Here is an 18,100-nt window from a genome sequence, read left to right on the forward strand (position 1 = left end):
CACCGCCGGCCGGGGGAAGGATCAAAGTGAACTTACAGAAAGAAAAAAAAAACGAATTGATAAAAAATACCGATTATTGATTGGTGATTGTTATTTTTTTAAAAATTTTTATTTTCGTTTTATATTATTTGGTTACCGATTACAAGTTTCCGAATCCGATTATCATTAATTTTTCAGAGAAAAGTGTTTAATACTTTACTCTAACTGGATAATTCTCAATTTTTGATTATCTGCTCACCGATTATTGGTTTCAGTTTCCGAATCCGATTATCATATATTTTCAGCGAAGAAAATGTTGAATACATTACTCTATCCGGATAAAAATCCAATCCGATAAACAATTATACGAATCCAAATCCGATTGCTTAGCGGACAAATACAGATTTTTGGCTATCCATTTATAGGTCTATTTAAAAGTGTGTTGTCACTTGTCACCCGGATTTCAAAAGCGTGTCATCACCACTTAACCTCCTTACTAAGGCTGGAAATCCGTTATCCGAAAAAAAAAAAAAAAAAAAAACTAAGCCTGGAAAATCCGAGCCGGACTAAATAGCTAAGCCAAATCTCAAGATATGGGCCTGTATTGGGCCAGTCTTGGGCTAAGCATCGATACCCTGGGATGGGCTCGGTGTCTACTCTAGGCTGTAATCGTAGCGGAGAGGCTGTTTCCGTCAATTCTCGATGTTTCCAAGCCTAAAGTCCTCTGAATTCAGAATGAATAGTCTCGCCTTGTTCATCTTCTCTCTTAAGTCTTAATTCGGCGGCACTCCCTGCCAGTGTCCAGTTCAGTACCGCTTATCCATGGCGGGCAAGCCTTCAAATGGTAATCTCTATATCCTAAGTTCCAGATTTTCTCTTCGTGTTCAATACTTCTTCGCTTTTCCCTTTTTTGTTTCTGTGCGTAGAGAACTTGACGTTTAAGTCCTTCCCAGCTACTCTTAACGTTTATTCCGCCTTTTTTGTTTTATTTATTAATTTAAATCTTTCTCTTTCTTTTCTTCTAAATTGGTTGCGTTATCAAACTTGTGGCAGAGCTTCTTCTGAAGCAGTTAAATGATGGAAGTGCAAAATTCGAACTCGTTTCTTCACCCGTAACTCCGATTTTCAGTACGCAATTGGTTGCATATTCTTCACCGTTCCTCGGAAGTGGCTCTCAAAGTCAAAGGTTCTTCGCTAGAATAGCATCATACGTGTAAGTTTTCCTCGGTTGAATTTTGTTGCTCAGATATTTTCATGGACTGGGAATATAATGTAAGCGTAAATACCTCTTTAATCTATTCTTATCTTTAATATGTGTTGCCTTTTTTCTTTTCCCCTTTCCCTGGGGCCTGCATAATTTTGTCCGAAGTGGTGGAGCTTCTCCTGCGTTGAGAAAGGTGGAGCGTTATTCAGTTCAGAAGGTTACCGGAGATGGACGTTGTATGTTCCGTGCACTGGTAACGTTTCTCGTTTCTTTAGAAACTAATGTGGGTGAAACTGTTAGCCAGATTGTTGAACAGTATCGATTTGTTTTTTTTCCAATGTCAACTAGAACTGTTAGTACACTGAGCATCTTACCTAATAAACCTGAATTCTCACCTAGCCCAAAACTGATTTAAGTTACGTTTAATAGTTTAAGGATATTTGACAGAACCAAGTTGAAAACAACTATTCATATTGAAAAAAGGAAGGAAAGATTCGAAAAGAACACAATGCTGCATAAAGACTCTGAAAATAATGGCACTTTGTGTCTTTGTTTGTGGTTATACGTCGAGGAGCTGCTTCTATTGGAGCTTTATTTTCTGCACATTTATCAGAGAAGAACCACACCTCGAGAGGGCAAGGATTAGCAGACCCCATTTAGTGGGTAACGATGAGTTGTTGTACCACAAAATGTGTTTAACAATCACCTAGATATAAGTGGCTTTTCTCTTTGTTACAATATATCATCGGTTATTGATATCATAGACATGGTTCGATGTTAAAATTGTTATAACTTACAACAAGGTGAAAAGGGTTAATTTTTTTTTTGGGTGGGTTGGGTGTGTGTGTGTGGAAGAAGTGAGGAAATAGAGAGAGGAAAATAGGACTTCATGCTCTACACAATAATGCTAGCAAAGATCACTTTACTGTAAATAATTGTAACTAGAAAAAAAAACAATTTAATAATTGTAACTAGAAAACTAAACTGGTAGCAGTTTTGTATGATCAAGAAGTTATACGTTTGGTCTAAGCAGGTTATTAATATTTCATCCCAGATAAATGCGTTCATCTTGTTGGTAATTTAGGTGAGAATGTGAAGTATATTTGACAATGCTTTGATGCTAGCTTGTAGCTGGTGTTTTTTTGAATGGTTTCCATTTTCAGAGGTCTTTCTTTGCTGCCACTAGATAGTCAATTCCAATTAATGAAATTCAGCTGGAACCATTAGGTGAAAGGGATGGCTTTCAACAAGGGGATTGCTCTAAGCCCAAGGGAGGAAAGGGATAATGCAGGTAACTTGGAAATGATTTGCATGTGTGTTCTTGTATCAGTCTACGGGGTGAATGAGAAAACTTATATTTATTTCTGCATTGTGTACATGGTGTTCTTCTTTTATCTGTCTATTGGATGAATGAGAAAACTTATATTTATTTATGCATTGTGTACATTGTGTTATGAATAGGCATCATGAAAAGTGGACCTGCATATTCCACTTAGGTATTTCTAATATCTAACACTAGTATTTTGCCTTCTCCAACACCTTTGGAAACTCCATTTTTCCAATCACTATGTTATAGTGGCATGATATTTTCTTTTTTATGCATGGCTAAATTAACTGACATTTTTCAAGTTTTCAACTGCTATTCACTAGTAAATTTCCATTTATTAGTTGAATAGGATCTGCGACATACTCCAACCATAGAAGGGTAAGCTTCTGTCATTCGTTGGTAGAGTGGTTCTTCAATCTTCGTATCTCTATTGGTGCGGAATCTTCTCCATCCCCAAATCCACCATCCATGCTATGGAATTCTTGTAAGCCTCTCGCTTTCTCCACCCTATTAGTTGGTCGATTATCTGTCGCCCAACTCCCGAAGGAGGCTTGGGAATCCGCCGGATAACTGATGTTAATCTAACCTGCCTCCTTAACTCATTTGGAAAATCCCCTCAAAGCATGGCTCCATTTGGGCTAAATGGGTCCAATCCTATCTTCTCTGTGCGGATTCCTTTTAGATTGTTCCTTTGCCCTCTAACCCTTCGTGGTTCTAGAGGAAAATCCTCTTACTGCGTCCCCGCGCCCTCTCTGCCATTTCTACCATCATCTCCTTTGGCTCTTCTACCTTATTCTGGCTCGATCTATGGCACCCGATGGGCATTCTCTATAACCATTTTGGCCCTCGAAATGTTTAGGCCTCCCGCATCCCCAAAAGCACCCCCTTGTCAACCTTCATCACCGATGGTTCCTGGAACCCTTCCCCCCTCCCCCTTCTCACTCAGGTTTGGGAATCTCTCCTCCCTCTCGCTAGTTCCTCTCATGATCTCACTGTTTGGCTCCCTTCTCCCACCAAAACCTTCTCCACCCTCTTAGCCTAGAATCTCCTCTGAGCCCATAACCCTAATCCCCCTTGGGTCCCCTTGGTTTGGTACAAAGGCTTCATACCGCGCCATTCCCATACCCTTTGGAGAGCCCTCAACCATGCTCTTCTCACCCGATCCTTCCTTATTATCCGTCATATCCCAGTAAACCCCAACTGCATCCTATGTTGGAACGGTCCGGAGAACTTTGAGAATTTTTTTTTATTATCTCTTGCCCCTTCTTTAGATCTATCTGGAGAAAAACCCTAGCCTCCATCTGGCCCCGTTCGAGGCATTCTTTTGGGTTTGCTCATGACTGGTCTTGGATTGTGCGAAACTTTTCAGGCTCTTCCATTTGTGATCAGATTGGTAAGCTAGTTTTTTGTGCCTCCATTCATCATCTTTGGTGGGAGCGCAATCTCCGGATATGGACTTCCAACTCCCGCTCTTCAGATATAATTTGGAATGCCATCTATTTTGACGTTTCTTCTAGATTGTTAGCTTACCCCCATCCCCCTATTGATGATACCCCAAGGAATAGATTCATTGTTGTCTCCTGGGGTCTTAGCTCTTCTTTTCGGTCATCCTTTTAAAGACCCTGTATTCTTTTTCTTTTGTTTCTGTTCTTTAATATAATTATTCATTCATAAAAAAAAATGATTTGTGGCATAGTAAAAATTTAAGCAGATTTTACTTGCAATTCAACCTTGTGAAAATAGGAATCACAACTTTGAGATTGAGACTATCCTAGATGTAACTTGGTCATAAATTTTACTCTCCAGAATTTGGTGCACATGAAGGAATTGGATCTTCTTATGTTCATTGCGTTTCATTGGAATTATATCGACAATAAAAATGATCATATTTTTTCAGAGCTAATGCAGATGAATTGAGGATGGCTGTAAAAGAAGTTGTATGTGATGATGACAAAGAACGGCGTCAATATGAAGAGGCACTAATTGCAATTACGGTTGAGGAGTCTTTGAAACGGTTTGAACATCTACTTTTAGTCCTAGAGAGGAATTTTCTTTTAGGTTTCTACTGATTACTTATGGTGGAGATATATTTCTTTTATCATTTATCCCTTTGTAAAGAATTTTAGTAAAATTTTTAATGGCTTGCTGTAGATACTGCCAACGCATTGAAAAAAATGATTTCTGGGGTGGCGAGTCAGAGTTACTGGTGAGTTTTCTAGTTCCCAATCATCTGACCTGAGTTTTTCCTTCCTTATATTTTGAAAACTATTTACATTTCTCAAAGTTCCACAATGTAAGATCCCTGTGAAATTTTGATGAGCTATATTAATCACAGCAATTGCTAAGGAACATTTGCTTATTCAAGGTTTTTGCTTGTGTCTGTTTGCTAGCCCTATTTTTCTCCATTACAAATTACAGTTACTGCTAGAAGTATTGATGTAAACCAAGAACAGGAGGATTTTACTGTTGCCTGATGAATAGCTGAGTGTGTAGGGGTTTGGGTGCTTGCCACTAAGGAAGAATTGGATTTCAAGGCCTGTGGCTAGGGTTTTAGGTCTAAGGTCAAGCTGGGTTTAATTGTTACTTGAAGAATAGGTGCTGCTTGTTCCTTTCTAAGGGGGAAAACTTCAATTCGATTCTGATTTTGATATTATTTCTGCAATTTAATAATGTAGATTTAGGGTTAGGGTGCACAAGGTAGGGAAGGGATTTCTAGGGTTTCTAAGGGTGGGGGAGGGCTGCTGGTTGCAACTGAAGGCTCTAGTGATGATCTAGGGGCTAGTCGTACTCTGGTTTAGGCTTTAGAAGTGATGGCCTGCAGAGTTTTAGGGTTTTACAGGTATAGAAGTTTCCAGAAAATTGCTGCAAGTAAGAGAGAAGAGAGGGAGGGCTGGGGAGGGTTAGGGCTTGGGTTTGGGGCTGGAAAATAATACCTACTTGCTTTATCATCAAAGAGGATGAGAAGAAGTACTGCCTTTTCTGCTTTGAATGATGAATGAATGAAGAAAATACCCACACAAGGGCTGCTGCAGGTCTCCTCCTTGGAAACACTACATCAACTCGTTGATCCTCCTCAGTTCTTAATTCTCTGCAATTTCATTAATTCAAAACTGATTTGTTACAACTCAAGGCTTTGAATTTATGGCCAAATTAAAAGACTCCCACTAGAACTTGATGCTAGGGGTTTCTTGGCTGTTGTACTTGGATTCAAATTCTGCTGCTGGGGTTGTTGATTGGCTGTTGGAACTTGAGGATGGAATGCTGCAAAGCTAAAGATCTGAAAATCCGCCGTGGCCCTCCTGAAGAGAATCATGACCTGTTCCCCACAAACAATATTCAATTCTTATTCAATGTAGACTAAAGTTTTCAACCATAGGCTGGCTTATTTAAAGCCTTGCATCAATAAGAAAGAACTGAACACAAACTGAGAGACTCTATCTTGACTCAACTAAGACTTGGAGACCAACTTAAGTGGGGTTTCCTTTATAAGTTAGAATACCCTTTTACAACTAATTAACGAACACCTAGATTAAAGAATTCTTCTTGAAATAAAAGACCAGCTTATCTGTAGGAGTCCAACTTAAAGAAAGACTCCTAAGGGCTTAGCAACTCAAATCACAAATCAAATCAAGACTTCTAAACAAAACATGACTCTGGAAATAAAGAAAGAAATTCTGAAATTAAATTCCAGTAGGTAATTAGGGCTGAAATTGACCAAATTACGCCTTTTAAGCTTCAGCCAGCCGTGGATGGGCCCATTTTAGGGTTTCAGGCAGAGGGGGGGGGGATCAACTCTGTTCGTGTCACTTTTAGTAGGGAACCTACTTAAGAAACTAAATTTAGAACGGACTACAACTCAACGTCACTCCACGGCTCAACAACAGGGACAGGGAACCTATCAGAAAATGGCTTGTTTACCATAAAGTCTTCCAAGAATCAGATTTTCTTCCATCTCCAATTCTAGACCTAATTGTGCAGAGGAAAAAATGGTGAATATTGTATACAGCTTCCTTGAAAGATCAAGATGGATGATGGGGATCGGATTAGAGAAGAGAAAAAGAAGTAGACAAGAGTTTCGGGGGTGGGGGGGGGGGGAAGGTAGGGGAACCTGAGAAGAAATCAGATTTGTAGGGGAATAGGGAAAAGAAATTCTCATGAGAAGAAGAATAGAGGAAGGGTGCACACATCAGATAGCTCAAGCCTTAAGTCATTCTATTCCATCATTCCTCATCCCATCAAGCTACAAACTTGCTTTGAGGTAGTTATAAGTGTCCACCACACCACTAATGAAAACAAAAATTGAAGTACATGTAAAAAATTTACAAAAAGAAAAAAGAAAAAAAATACATGTAATATAAGAGAAAAGAAACTGCTCTTATAAACAACTGATACAAAAGTAACTTTACTGAAATAAATGATAAATTCAAGGCTGGAAGGAGTCGGGCCTGAGATGGTAACTCTTGTAGTTTGTAACTGGGCTTGGGCTAAGTCTAGTAGGGGCAGCCCCTATAACTCAATAGGCTTGAGTGAACAACTTGGCTTCCTAACTATGAGAGTGGATGTGAAGCTATGAACTCACTGTTCAATTCAAAAGGCAAGTTAGTCTCCTAGCATTGAAGCATGTATTCTTCTTTCTTGTTAAAATATTACTTTCTATTTTAGCTTGGGTTTCTATTTTGGTTACTTTCTATTTTAGTTGCCTTCTATTTTGGTTACTTTCTGAATTACTTCCGATGATGGTTTTCTTTTTAATAGATTTGGGAGATTCTATGCAATATATAATTTCCGTTTTTGTTGTAACTCATTTTAGGAAACTTTCCCAAACTAAGACTTGATTTGACATTATAAATAAAAAAAAAAAAAAAAAAAAAAAAACACCCCCCCCCCCCCCCCCCCCTTCCCCCCCCCCCCCCCCCTCCTTCCCTCTCCCCTCCCCCCCCTACCCAACAAAACCACACCCCCCCCCCCCCCCCCCCCCCCCCCCCCCCCCCCCCCCCCCCCGGTTTAGTTTGCCCATGGACTATCTCTTCTCTCTTAATTTTCTCTATTTCACATACCCCTTCCTGGATGAATGATATATTAGAACTTTCTTCACAATTCTTGAAGTGATCCATGGACCTGCTTCATTGAGTCTTTATGGTCCCCCACCCCCCAAAAAAAAAATAAATGCTGTTGGCGCCATATCAAATGCTGCTGCAATTCTCAACACAATATTATTGGTAAAGATCTTTGTCCTCCTAAGATGGTATTCTACAGCAATACCTCATTAATTACTTAGTTAACTTATACCTACCTACTTAATTAATAGTAAAATATACTACTTTTATCTGCATATTTGGTTTGTAGTAACCCATATTATCTTTTAACTACCTACTTGGTCCCCAATAACCAGTCTTGTCTTTTACCTAACTACTTAGTCCACGATAACCAATATTGCCTTTTACCTACCCATATTTTTGCTACTATTTGCCTTCTTGCGTAGAGCTTATATGCGACTTTGGGTTGCACATTTTATCTTCCTGTGTGGAGATTCCTCCCTACGACTGGCATTATTTGGATAGTGCCCTTGATTTAATTGTTGCTGCTACTTATGGATATGGTTCATCTTCACCACCGCTTATTATTCTTGTTCTTGGATGGTTTGTTCGACATGAAGATTGTTTACTTAAGTTGTTGTTGATCATCTGCTGGGAGAATTACTTATTGGAGCTTATCGACGTTTGTTATTGTTACATATGCTCAAGTTTAATAAAGTTTTTCTTCGTGCATTCTTGTTATTCCAAGTTGGAGACGTTGATATATATACTCCAGCTTGAGGGGGAGTGTTAAAATATCACTTTCTATATGAGCTTATGTTTTTATTTGGTTACGTTCTATTTTGGTTAGTTTCTAATTTTCTTATTGCTTGGTTAACAAGCAATCTCCCTAGGAGAGTTTCCTTTTTAGTAGATTTGGGAGATTCTATGCAATGTGTAATTTTCCTTTTTGCTGTAATTCAGTTTAGGAAGCTTTTCTAAACTAAGACTTGATTTTACATTAAAAATAAAGTACTAGGGAGAGCCAAAGTATATACATGCAAGCTCTCTCCCTTTTCCTTCTCTTCTTCTTTAGTCGTTTTCTTTCTAAGTTTCCTTTCAGTCCCTAAGTTGATTGTACGTGCTGAAATTCTAACACTTGTAAGCCAACATAGTTAGGCTTGAGTACCCAAATCGGCATCCCACCTATCAGGTGTAGCCATTAACAAAGTTAAGCTAAAATATGAAGAAGTAAAAATAATAAAACCAAATAGAAAACTGGGAGATGCTTCCATAATGCTCCAGCCTCCTATCTCCAGCAGGTCTTCTTCATGCACGAGCTCGGCCTCCGTCTCTCTTTCTGGTTCTTCTATTTCGTCCTCTTCTCTTTTGTAGCTCATCCACCTCCTTTTCCATTTCCCCAAATTTTCCTTAAGTGATAGGGTAGAAATGGGCTGTAGGATTAGAATCTTTCCTTCTGATATCAAGGGCTGAGATCCTTTACGTAGTGACAAGAAGAATGTCAAATTAGTTAGTCCTTTTCAGTCATTTCACTAGGTGGTACCACATGTGTTCAATCTGGGAATATTCTGCTACTGTGATGCTACAACATTTTTACAGCAAGTTGAGAAGATATGTTCTTTGTTCATCTTCTATGTTTCATGTTATATCTTCATCCTTTATGGTTCTTTTCCTACAATGCCAAGAAAAAGAGGGCTGATCAAATCCATCAATTAATTCAAGAGAAATTCATGCATGAATGACATAAAAGACCTAAACAAGATTTAAAACACTAAGACTTACTAAAACGAAATTTAATGACAATTAACACTAAACAAAGATAAAATACTCTTGAATCAAGCTATCTCAAATATAAAATTACTAGAATTAACTCTATTTCATAGAATTATCAGATGTGAGAGTGAAGCACTAAACGTCCTCTGGCGATGGCGATCAACCTTCTAGCAATATGGGGCATTCTCTCTCTCTCTCTCTCTCTCTCTCTCTCTCTCTCTCCTCTCTTTTCCTAAATGCAAATCAATAATCGTACAGTTTGCGGCTTTGTCCCTGGTGTCTTTAATTATAAATCCCTGTTTCCTTATATCATCATCTTGGTAGATACAAATTCCTCTACTGCCATATTCTTTGAGTTGTTTTGAAATTCCCCCTCCTCCCAACACCAATAACATTATGAACCATTTGTCTGATCTTTGTGTTTGACATGCTTTAAAGGAGTTAAAACAGTGGACCCTCTTTTCAAATTTCTATAAGAGACGCATTTGGAAAGGAAATCAGTAAATTACCATTGCCTCTGTGCCTTAGTGTCTTCCCTTGCTGGTTCCTAAGGAAGTTTATTGACCCCATGTCAGGTTGGAGCCATGCTTCTTTTGACAAAACAAGTAAGCTTTTATGCTGATATTTTTGCTAGTGAAAGTTGCACTGCCTGTCCTATCATCAGTTATTGTGGAGGAAGGAATCAGCCTTTAATTGTCATTGACAGTAGACAGAGCTAGAGAATATGGCTCAATAAGAATGATGAGGAAGAAGTTATGACTGAGAAGAATGTCTTATGATAAAATTTTAGAGTTCATTTGAGAAATATCACAACTTTCACCAATGAAAGGCTTGTGGATGGCTTCTGGTATAATTCTTACCACATTTTTGGGTGGTTATGGTTTTCTAGAAGTACGAGGGATCTGTACCATGATTTCCCTTCTCTGAATTCTTGGCGTCTAAATACTCTTAAACCACTAGGTCCCCTTATAATATGCCCCTTCATGCTTTTCTCCTGTTTAAAATTTTGTCCGTTCTAACATTATATACTAGAGAGAATACAAAAATAAAAAGAGGGAGGAACTACCCTTCACAGATCCTAATAAGAACCCACGAATAGAATGCAAAACTAATATTATTTAATTGATAGAATAACGAAGAACAATGATAAACTGGTTACAATGGTGCCAGTTACCCCTACAACACATTGCTGCCCCTTAGCGGTCAGCCTACGGCTGCCCAAACACTCACATAAATAATCCTTAACTACTACTCACATCTTACCCCTATTTATAAGCCCTAATCAACCTTAATCTCCTAAAATCTCTCTCATTCAGTAGTAAATATTCTGCAATATTCTGCCTGTCCCCAAATCTCTTTTATTCAGTAGTAAATATTCTGCAAATCATTCACAATATTCTACCTGTCCCCAAATCCCTCTTAGTCAATAGTAAATATTTTGTAAATCATTCTCTATTCAGCAACCTCCTTTTCAGGACCAGATTTGATTGCTTTATTTATTCAGGAACCTCCTTCTCAGCACCATATCTAATTGCCTTCCCTAGTTGTTGTTCGCCAAATCTAGCTTTCTTCTTGTGCTTGCGAGAATACATACGAGATATGAGGGGCTATCAATACTCCCCTCCAACAGTCTCACCTTGTCCTCAAGGTGAAAATCAGGAAAGAATTTATTTGGCAATTACAACCACGTCGCACCAGAATTTTGCTAGAATTCAAGCTGTTTCATCTCCGACGGTGCTGACGAGTCCCCTTCCATTGCTACCACTATCAGCCATGGTGGTTTTTCGTTGGAGTTCTTGCTTCCCAATCCACCTTACTTTCTATCCAGAAAAACCTTTGTGCTCCCTTCCTATGTTTCTTCTCTTCTCTCTCTTTAGTGGAAAACTCAAACAAAACTTCCATGCCATTGTTTCGATTATCGGCGCAAGCCTGAACAGGTCTGAAATTAATCATGGCTTCATCTGCAATTTTCGCCTTCGTCGATCCGCTTCCTCTTCATGTGATTGCATGGCATGGTTGTCTTCACTAGCGTTGATTGCTATTTTTGGATTGTGCAAACTCAAAATTCGTTTTGATTCTTTACCATAACCAAAATCTATTTAATGGCTTCTTGGAAACTCACCCAAGTAAATTTCGACCAAGATCTATCATACACCTAATCCAACAAATCTCCTTCCAAATGTTGGAGAACCACACTCAACCTTCTCTCCTCCTCAATTTGGTGTTCCCAACAGATTAACAACACTTCAAGAAGCCATTCTTGCACATTGCCTTCGCCGAAAAACATGGACAATCCGGTGTCCGTCTATTCCCGTAGATCGTCATTGCTCCGATATCAATTTGATAAGAACCCACAAATATAATGCAAAATTAATATTATTTAATTGATAGAATAACGAAGAACAATGATAAACTGGTTACAATGGTGCCAGTCACCCCCATAGCACATTGCTGCCCCTCAGGCCTCAGCCTACGGCTGCCCAAACATTCGCATAAATAATCCGTAACTACTACTCACATCTTATCCCTATTTATAACCCTAATCAACCTTAATCTCCCAAAATCTCTCTCATTTAGTAGTAAATATTCTGCAATATTCTGCCTGTCCCCAAATCCCTCTTAGTCACTAGTAAATATTCTGTAAATCATTCTGATGAGGACAACAACGAGTCGTTCCGTGTTACCGGCGATGCTGACGTAGAGATCATCCCACGATAACATCTATGTGGATCGATGATGAGTTCGAAGGTTATCAGATTGCTAGGATCCTATGGTTCGATGAGAAACACTGCTCATAGGCAGTTTGTCATGTTATTTTCCTTAGTCTTAGTGGGTTGGGTAGTAGTTTACTATCGAAATATATTAATTTCATGTTTGAGTCTTTATGGGCTGGGCCTAGAGTCTATTTTGGCCCAATTTTGAATTATTTTGAGTTTGGGTTATATTTACAACTTAAGTTGGGGTTATTTTGGGAATTAAACATGTAGGGTTGTGAGGAATCAATTTTTTTTATTTAAAGCTTGTATGGAATTCGTTTTCAGGCAATGAATGAATGGAAGTTGAAAAAAAGAGAGCTCACGTTGCTTTTTTTTCTCTCTCTCTCTTGGCGGAACTAGCATTTCCCCCTCTCTCCTCCTTTCACCCTTGTTTCCCACTAGAGAAATTCCCCTTGCTCTCCTCTACAAAGATCTACTCTTTTTTTTTTTTTCTCAAAAAATACCTAGTTTATTTCCTGGAAATCTTCTTCTTCTTCCCCAAACCCAACGGTTCTGTTTTTCTTGCAAAAAAAAAAAAATCTTTGTTTTTTTTTCTTCCCTCTTTCCCTTATACGGCAGTCTAGTTGTCTTTTGTTAGTCTCCCTTCCCTTCTCTTTGTTTCTTTTCTTTCTCTCCCTCTCTCTTACCACCTACTCTCTTTCCTAGGATACGCCTTTACTTCAAAATATTTTTTTCTCCTTTCCTAGGATTCACCACTACTTCAAAATATTTTTTCTTTCTCTTATTTCTGTTCCTAGATGCTTTCTAACCCTTGTTTTGCAGCCATGATCAGCAGGTAACATTATCTCTCCCAAAATATTTCTCATTTATTCTTTGGCAGTAGTTTTGTTTAAAACAAAAACTTCCCAAGACTCCTTTAGGGCCATTGTTAATTGTTGATTTATATTGATTAGGACAACTCTATTTTTCTTTAAGTTGAATCCCCAGTTTTAATACCACAACCAAACTCAATTGTAAATTATAACCAGATTTGAAATCTATAAATTTGAAATCTCTAGTTTGAAATTTCCATGTAGGCCCAATTGATTTATATTGTTAGGACAGATGTGCCAATCCCCATCCCCTTGTTTCCCTATTGATTCTTGTTTAGTTGTGCTTACCATTAAGACTTATTGTGTTTATTTCTCTACTTTAGCTGTCTTACATGCATGATTAATCAGATTTCAAGTGCTGCAAATTCCTTTCTTTACTATCTGTCAAGAATAGGTGTTTAATTCTAAGAGTCTAGTAGCCCGCTTTGTAGGTCCCCTAGTTTCTAGGGTTTTTCCTACATCACATTCTCTATTCAGCAACCTCCTTCTTAGGACTAGATTGCTTTATCTATTCAGCAACCTCTTTCTCAGGACCATATTTGATTGCCTTCTCTAGCTGCTGTTCGCCAAATCCAGCTTTCTTCTTGTGCTTGCGAGAATACACACGAGATATGAGGGGCCTATCAGATCCTGTCTATAAGATTTAAACATGCCCATACTTTAAAACTAGGAGGATAGTGCATCAAAGAGTCTGGAACAGAATCAGTTTCCTGAGCCAGGATGTGTGATAATACCACTAATACGTTGCCTTTAACCTGTGAGAAATTTTAGATCAATATGTCCTGTCCTTGAGGATGTTTCACCAAACAATTTTAACATTGAACTGATAGACTAGTAACTACATTGGAATGAGCTTATGCTCCTGCTTGTGGGGTGCTTTTCAGTTTTACCTGTGGTGAGTTATTTTAACTTCATAAGCACTAATAATGACATAAATTAGTTTACATTGGTACTAAGTAATGAATTTACGTAGTTTTGGATATAACTTAACATAGTAATTGATGGTTTATTTGCATATTTATATTTTGTTTAAATTTTATTTAGCAGAAGCAATGAATATAGAGTTTTACATCCCCATATTTATATTTATCATATTTTAGTATTTGCAATTTCCAAAAATTATGTGTCTCGTAGCTTCTTTAGTCCAAAATGTTTGATGACCATTAATTCTGTTCACAGGTGTTGTCAAGGTTGTGCTGTCAGCCAATTATTGTGTACATACTGGAGCATGAGGTCTCTCTCTCTCTACTGGGAAAAATCTTACATAACTAATTGGTTTATTCCTGTATTTATTTTCGATTCTTTTGATGAGATACTTCAACATACACATTCTTAGATAAGAGGATAAAAAGTTCATTCAATTTATTATCATTCTGCTGGTTCTGATTTTCTATCTGAAGTTTTTGTCACTTCTATTGCAATTAATCAGACAAGTGCAAAGTTCACAAATGTTGAGCTTATGGAGTTCTGCCATTACTAATTGCTGCCTTGAATCATGGCACTTGCATATTAACTGGGATTAAATGTTATGTTAATTGATAATCAGGGAGTATTCCACCTTGATATAGAACAACAAAGTTGTAAGACCTTATCAGATAGGCTGGGACAGTTATGCTAGTATGTGGCTCAAGCAGCCATGCTAATTCTCATGCTCATAATGATGGTGTTTTGCAAAATATTTCAGTTTCAAGAGGACTCTAAATGAAACAAGGGTTGATTCTGCTGCATACCTTATTTTTGACTAATATTATTGGTATTTCATCCAAAATTTCAGCCGAAGTTGTCCATTACTCCATTTTGCTACAGAGCCAAGGCTTGCTAATCAACTGTGGAGCATCCACATTAACAGTTGGGTGGATTTGACACATTCCTTTAGCTAAACTTCCTCAAATTTCAAAATGACCACATACAACACTCTTCTGGTGGACTTTGAGAGATTCTTTACACAAAGGATAACATGGCTGCCATAGGTCATAGGTGATAGGGCCAAAGCTACCCTACTGCTTAGGGTGTTCGTGCTTCAAAAATATGTAGATATGCTTAAATTGGCGATTTTTATTAATCATCTACGACTGACTCTCTTTTACATCAGCATACTTAAAAGTGATCTCCCCCCATTTTAATTAACTTGACTTTCGTTAAGTTTTCTAGTTTCAGGCTACATAAAATAGGTTGTACAAGAGAAAGGGTCTGTAGCCAAATTAACCTTCCTCTTAAGTCCAAAAGATTTTGGCTCTTGTCAGCATTAAAACCCTGTTGAAATCGAGATTCTGAATTATGGTTATGCATTGGAATGTACTGGTAAATATAGAAACTTGATTCATCCAAAAAAAGAATATAGAAACTTGTATAGTGCTGAATGCAGATAGGTTTGTTAGTTTTAGACACCAAATGGATGCTCAACATGACAACATACTGGCTTGTCAACAATTCAAGTCTTCCAAACAGTTTCAGGAACTTGATGAAGTACAGAAGAAGTCGTTACTGAAAAAAGAAAAAAAAAGACAGAAGAAATATAAGATCACATAAGCTGATGGGACTGTGATCTAGCTCTGTCCTGATCCCAACAGTTGATACAAAGAGAATATTATTTATCACCTAAGATAATTTACTTTTTATTTTAGAAAAACAACTGGCACATCAAATATGGGTAGATTATGTATGATTCTCCATGAACATCAGACAACTATGTAGTAAAATTTGATGCTCGTTTAGTTTGTGTGCATACCCTAAATGATATTGGCATCCCAGCTTTGCTTCCTGACTTGAAATTGCCGGGATGTGATCTCAAGTTATTGATTTTGAACCCCTCAATTTTTTGTCAGTAAAAACTTCAGAAACTATTAACTTTCACTTAGAAAATACACTTGGTAACTTTCCCTATCATATTGGAGGTTGAAGCTTGTTACTTCATCCTTCCCTGCACAACCCTGAAATGACAATTCATTTTTTCCCCCTCCTTTCTTTTGTCAGGTTGAAAGTTCTTTTTTATCTTGTCATTTTTGAATAAAAACAGATATGAGATGGTCACTTCAATAATTTGCGGTATTTTGCCTTGTGACAGCATGCATACAAAGTTCAAGCTTAAATTTTTTGATACACTTTACATAGATTCAATACTGCATGTTGAATGATCTTCATGGAAGAGAAAAGATGATAACATGTTAGATTGTGATCATTCTTCAATCCTATTAGATGGCTTTAGAAATTGTTTCATATTATTTTCCATCTACTTGTAATATGTAATTTTCTGTAACTTGCAGCACACAATGGGGAGGGGCAGTGGTTTTATTCCCATTGCTGAATATGGAGCTGAGTTCAGTAAGGCCTCAAAGAAAGCAAAGGCAAGGAAGGTAGTGAAGCTTCTCTATAGTGGTAAGAACCATTACGATCTGCTTGTCTGATGGATTGTTTAATTAGAAATGATGTATTAGGAAGAGATGAAAATGAAATTTTCAAGGCCTTACTGACCTTGAGTCATGTATACTTGACTGCTGAAGCATCATTCAGGATGTCATCTTTACAACAGTTGAGTTGGTTTTATAGTTTCAATGGTGCGAAGTGTGCTGTCATTTCTGGATCATTTTAATGTTTTATATAATATCAGTAATACCTACCTATTTGATAGGAGGATCTAATATGCAAGCTGCCAGGTTATAATAATGAAATAATTGAAGACAAGATGATTATCGAATAATCAGGTCACGACTTGATGGTAATAGTCTATGTCCAGCAGTGTTACCTGCATAGCTTTGAACTTCATAGAAAATCTTAGTGGTTTAGGAATAGTACTTGTATGAAGTGAGATAGCAACAATTTCTGTAAAGCACAAAGAAGGGCATCTGCAGTACATGAGGTTACCTCCACTGCAGGGTCTGGACAGGGTCATAATGTTCACAGCCTTGGCCCCACTTTTTGGAGATGCTGTTGTGCAATTAGAACCTGTGACCACTAGGTTGCAATGACATAACTGTACTGTTCTTCCAAAGTCTGTACTCTTAGGTTGTATAAACAATAACACAAAATCTAGCTTCGGTTGTGCTATGGTATTTATGGACAGCCTGCAATGATCTCATCTTCAACAAGAAGCTTTGGGGCCCCAGGATGTAATTGAGATAGCGAATGGGGCCCATCTGGAATTCTGTGAGGCCCAACCCACTCATAGCTGATGCACCCCAGCAAATGAGTGGACTGAGCTCAGGCTCCGATGCGGCCATTTCGAAGGGCTCATCATTGGGTATGCTGGGTTTTGTGATTAGGGACCACAAAGGAGCTTGCAAGCTGGGTGTTTCTTTGCCAGCTAACTTCTAGTGCCCTTTCATCGGGGAAACCTCTTTCCCCGGGCCTTAGGCTGGCCTTCTTCATGCGATGGGAGAGTGTTGGGAAAAGGTAGTTGCAGGAGATTGCTTTGAAAAGGTAGTTGCAGGAGACGGACTGTTTAGAACTTTTCTCTTGCCTGATGGGCCAGGGTAAAACATGCAGGGCTGAGGCCCATGTAATTGTGGATGATTTTTTGTATCTAGCATCAAAATTGGTTAGGTGTAATTTTTTGTTCGTTCATAGGGAATCCAACTCTGTTGCGGATTCCCTTGCTAGGAAGGCTTGTCTTGAGCAAATTCCCTTGCTAGGAAGACTTGTCTTGATGGCCAAATTCCGCCTCTTGGCTCCTCGACGCCTGTGTCTTAGATGCCACTATTGTTGCTTAAAAGAATTATTTCCCCCCCCCCCCCCCCCCAAAAAAAAAAAAAAAATCTAGCTTCCGCATCTGGGTGCAATGTTGTTCTTTGTGATCCCATTGCTTTCCTTTCTTATCTATCATTCTACCTGAAATGGTTGTCTTAGGAAATGAAATTCCACTGAGACACCCCAAGACAATTGACAAAAAGCATAGATGCCCCAAAAATATTTCAACTTTGTAGAGACACCCCAAAATGTATCTTAACTTTCACAATGGTACACTTATGTTAGCGAATTCTATTAAGTAATTTCATAATTCTTATATTACTCTTAATCTCATGTGACTTTACAATGTTGCTCTTAAAAAAATTGAACCCGAAAATTCATCTTATTTCTTTTTCAAATTGTTATTATTATTATTTTTTGGTTTGCCAACCCCGGTTTATAAACCGGTGGTTCGACCCGCGTCGCACACCTAGTTATGGTGGGTGAGTCTCCTAGCAGGGATTTCAAAT

General features: G+C 38.2%; 1 protein-coding gene across 1 annotated transcript; it reads left to right on the forward strand.

Annotated features, from left to right (window-relative positions):
- Positions 1–662: 662 nt before the first annotated feature.
- LOC149027773 (Cysteine proteinases superfamily protein) lies at positions 663–17,197 on the forward strand. The gene is made up of 8 exons (XM_089165748.1): positions 663–823; positions 1,033–1,192; positions 1,349–1,436; positions 2,411–2,474; positions 4,419–4,524; positions 4,662–4,716; positions 14,088–14,141; positions 16,172–17,197. Exons 1-8 carry the CDS (start codon positions 802–804, stop codon positions 16,310–16,312), a joined length of 690 nt encoding a protein of 229 aa, XP_089021874.1. The 5' UTR covers positions 663–801; the 3' UTR covers positions 16,313–17,197.
- Positions 17,198–18,100: the final 903 nt, after the last annotated feature.

Source organism: Hakea prostrata, chromosome 1, assembly GCF_041222555.1.
Source record: "Hakea prostrata isolate BN-2017 chromosome 1, UWA_Hpros_2, whole genome shotgun sequence".
NCBI lineage: Eukaryota > Viridiplantae > Streptophyta > Magnoliopsida > Proteales > Proteaceae > Hakea > Hakea prostrata.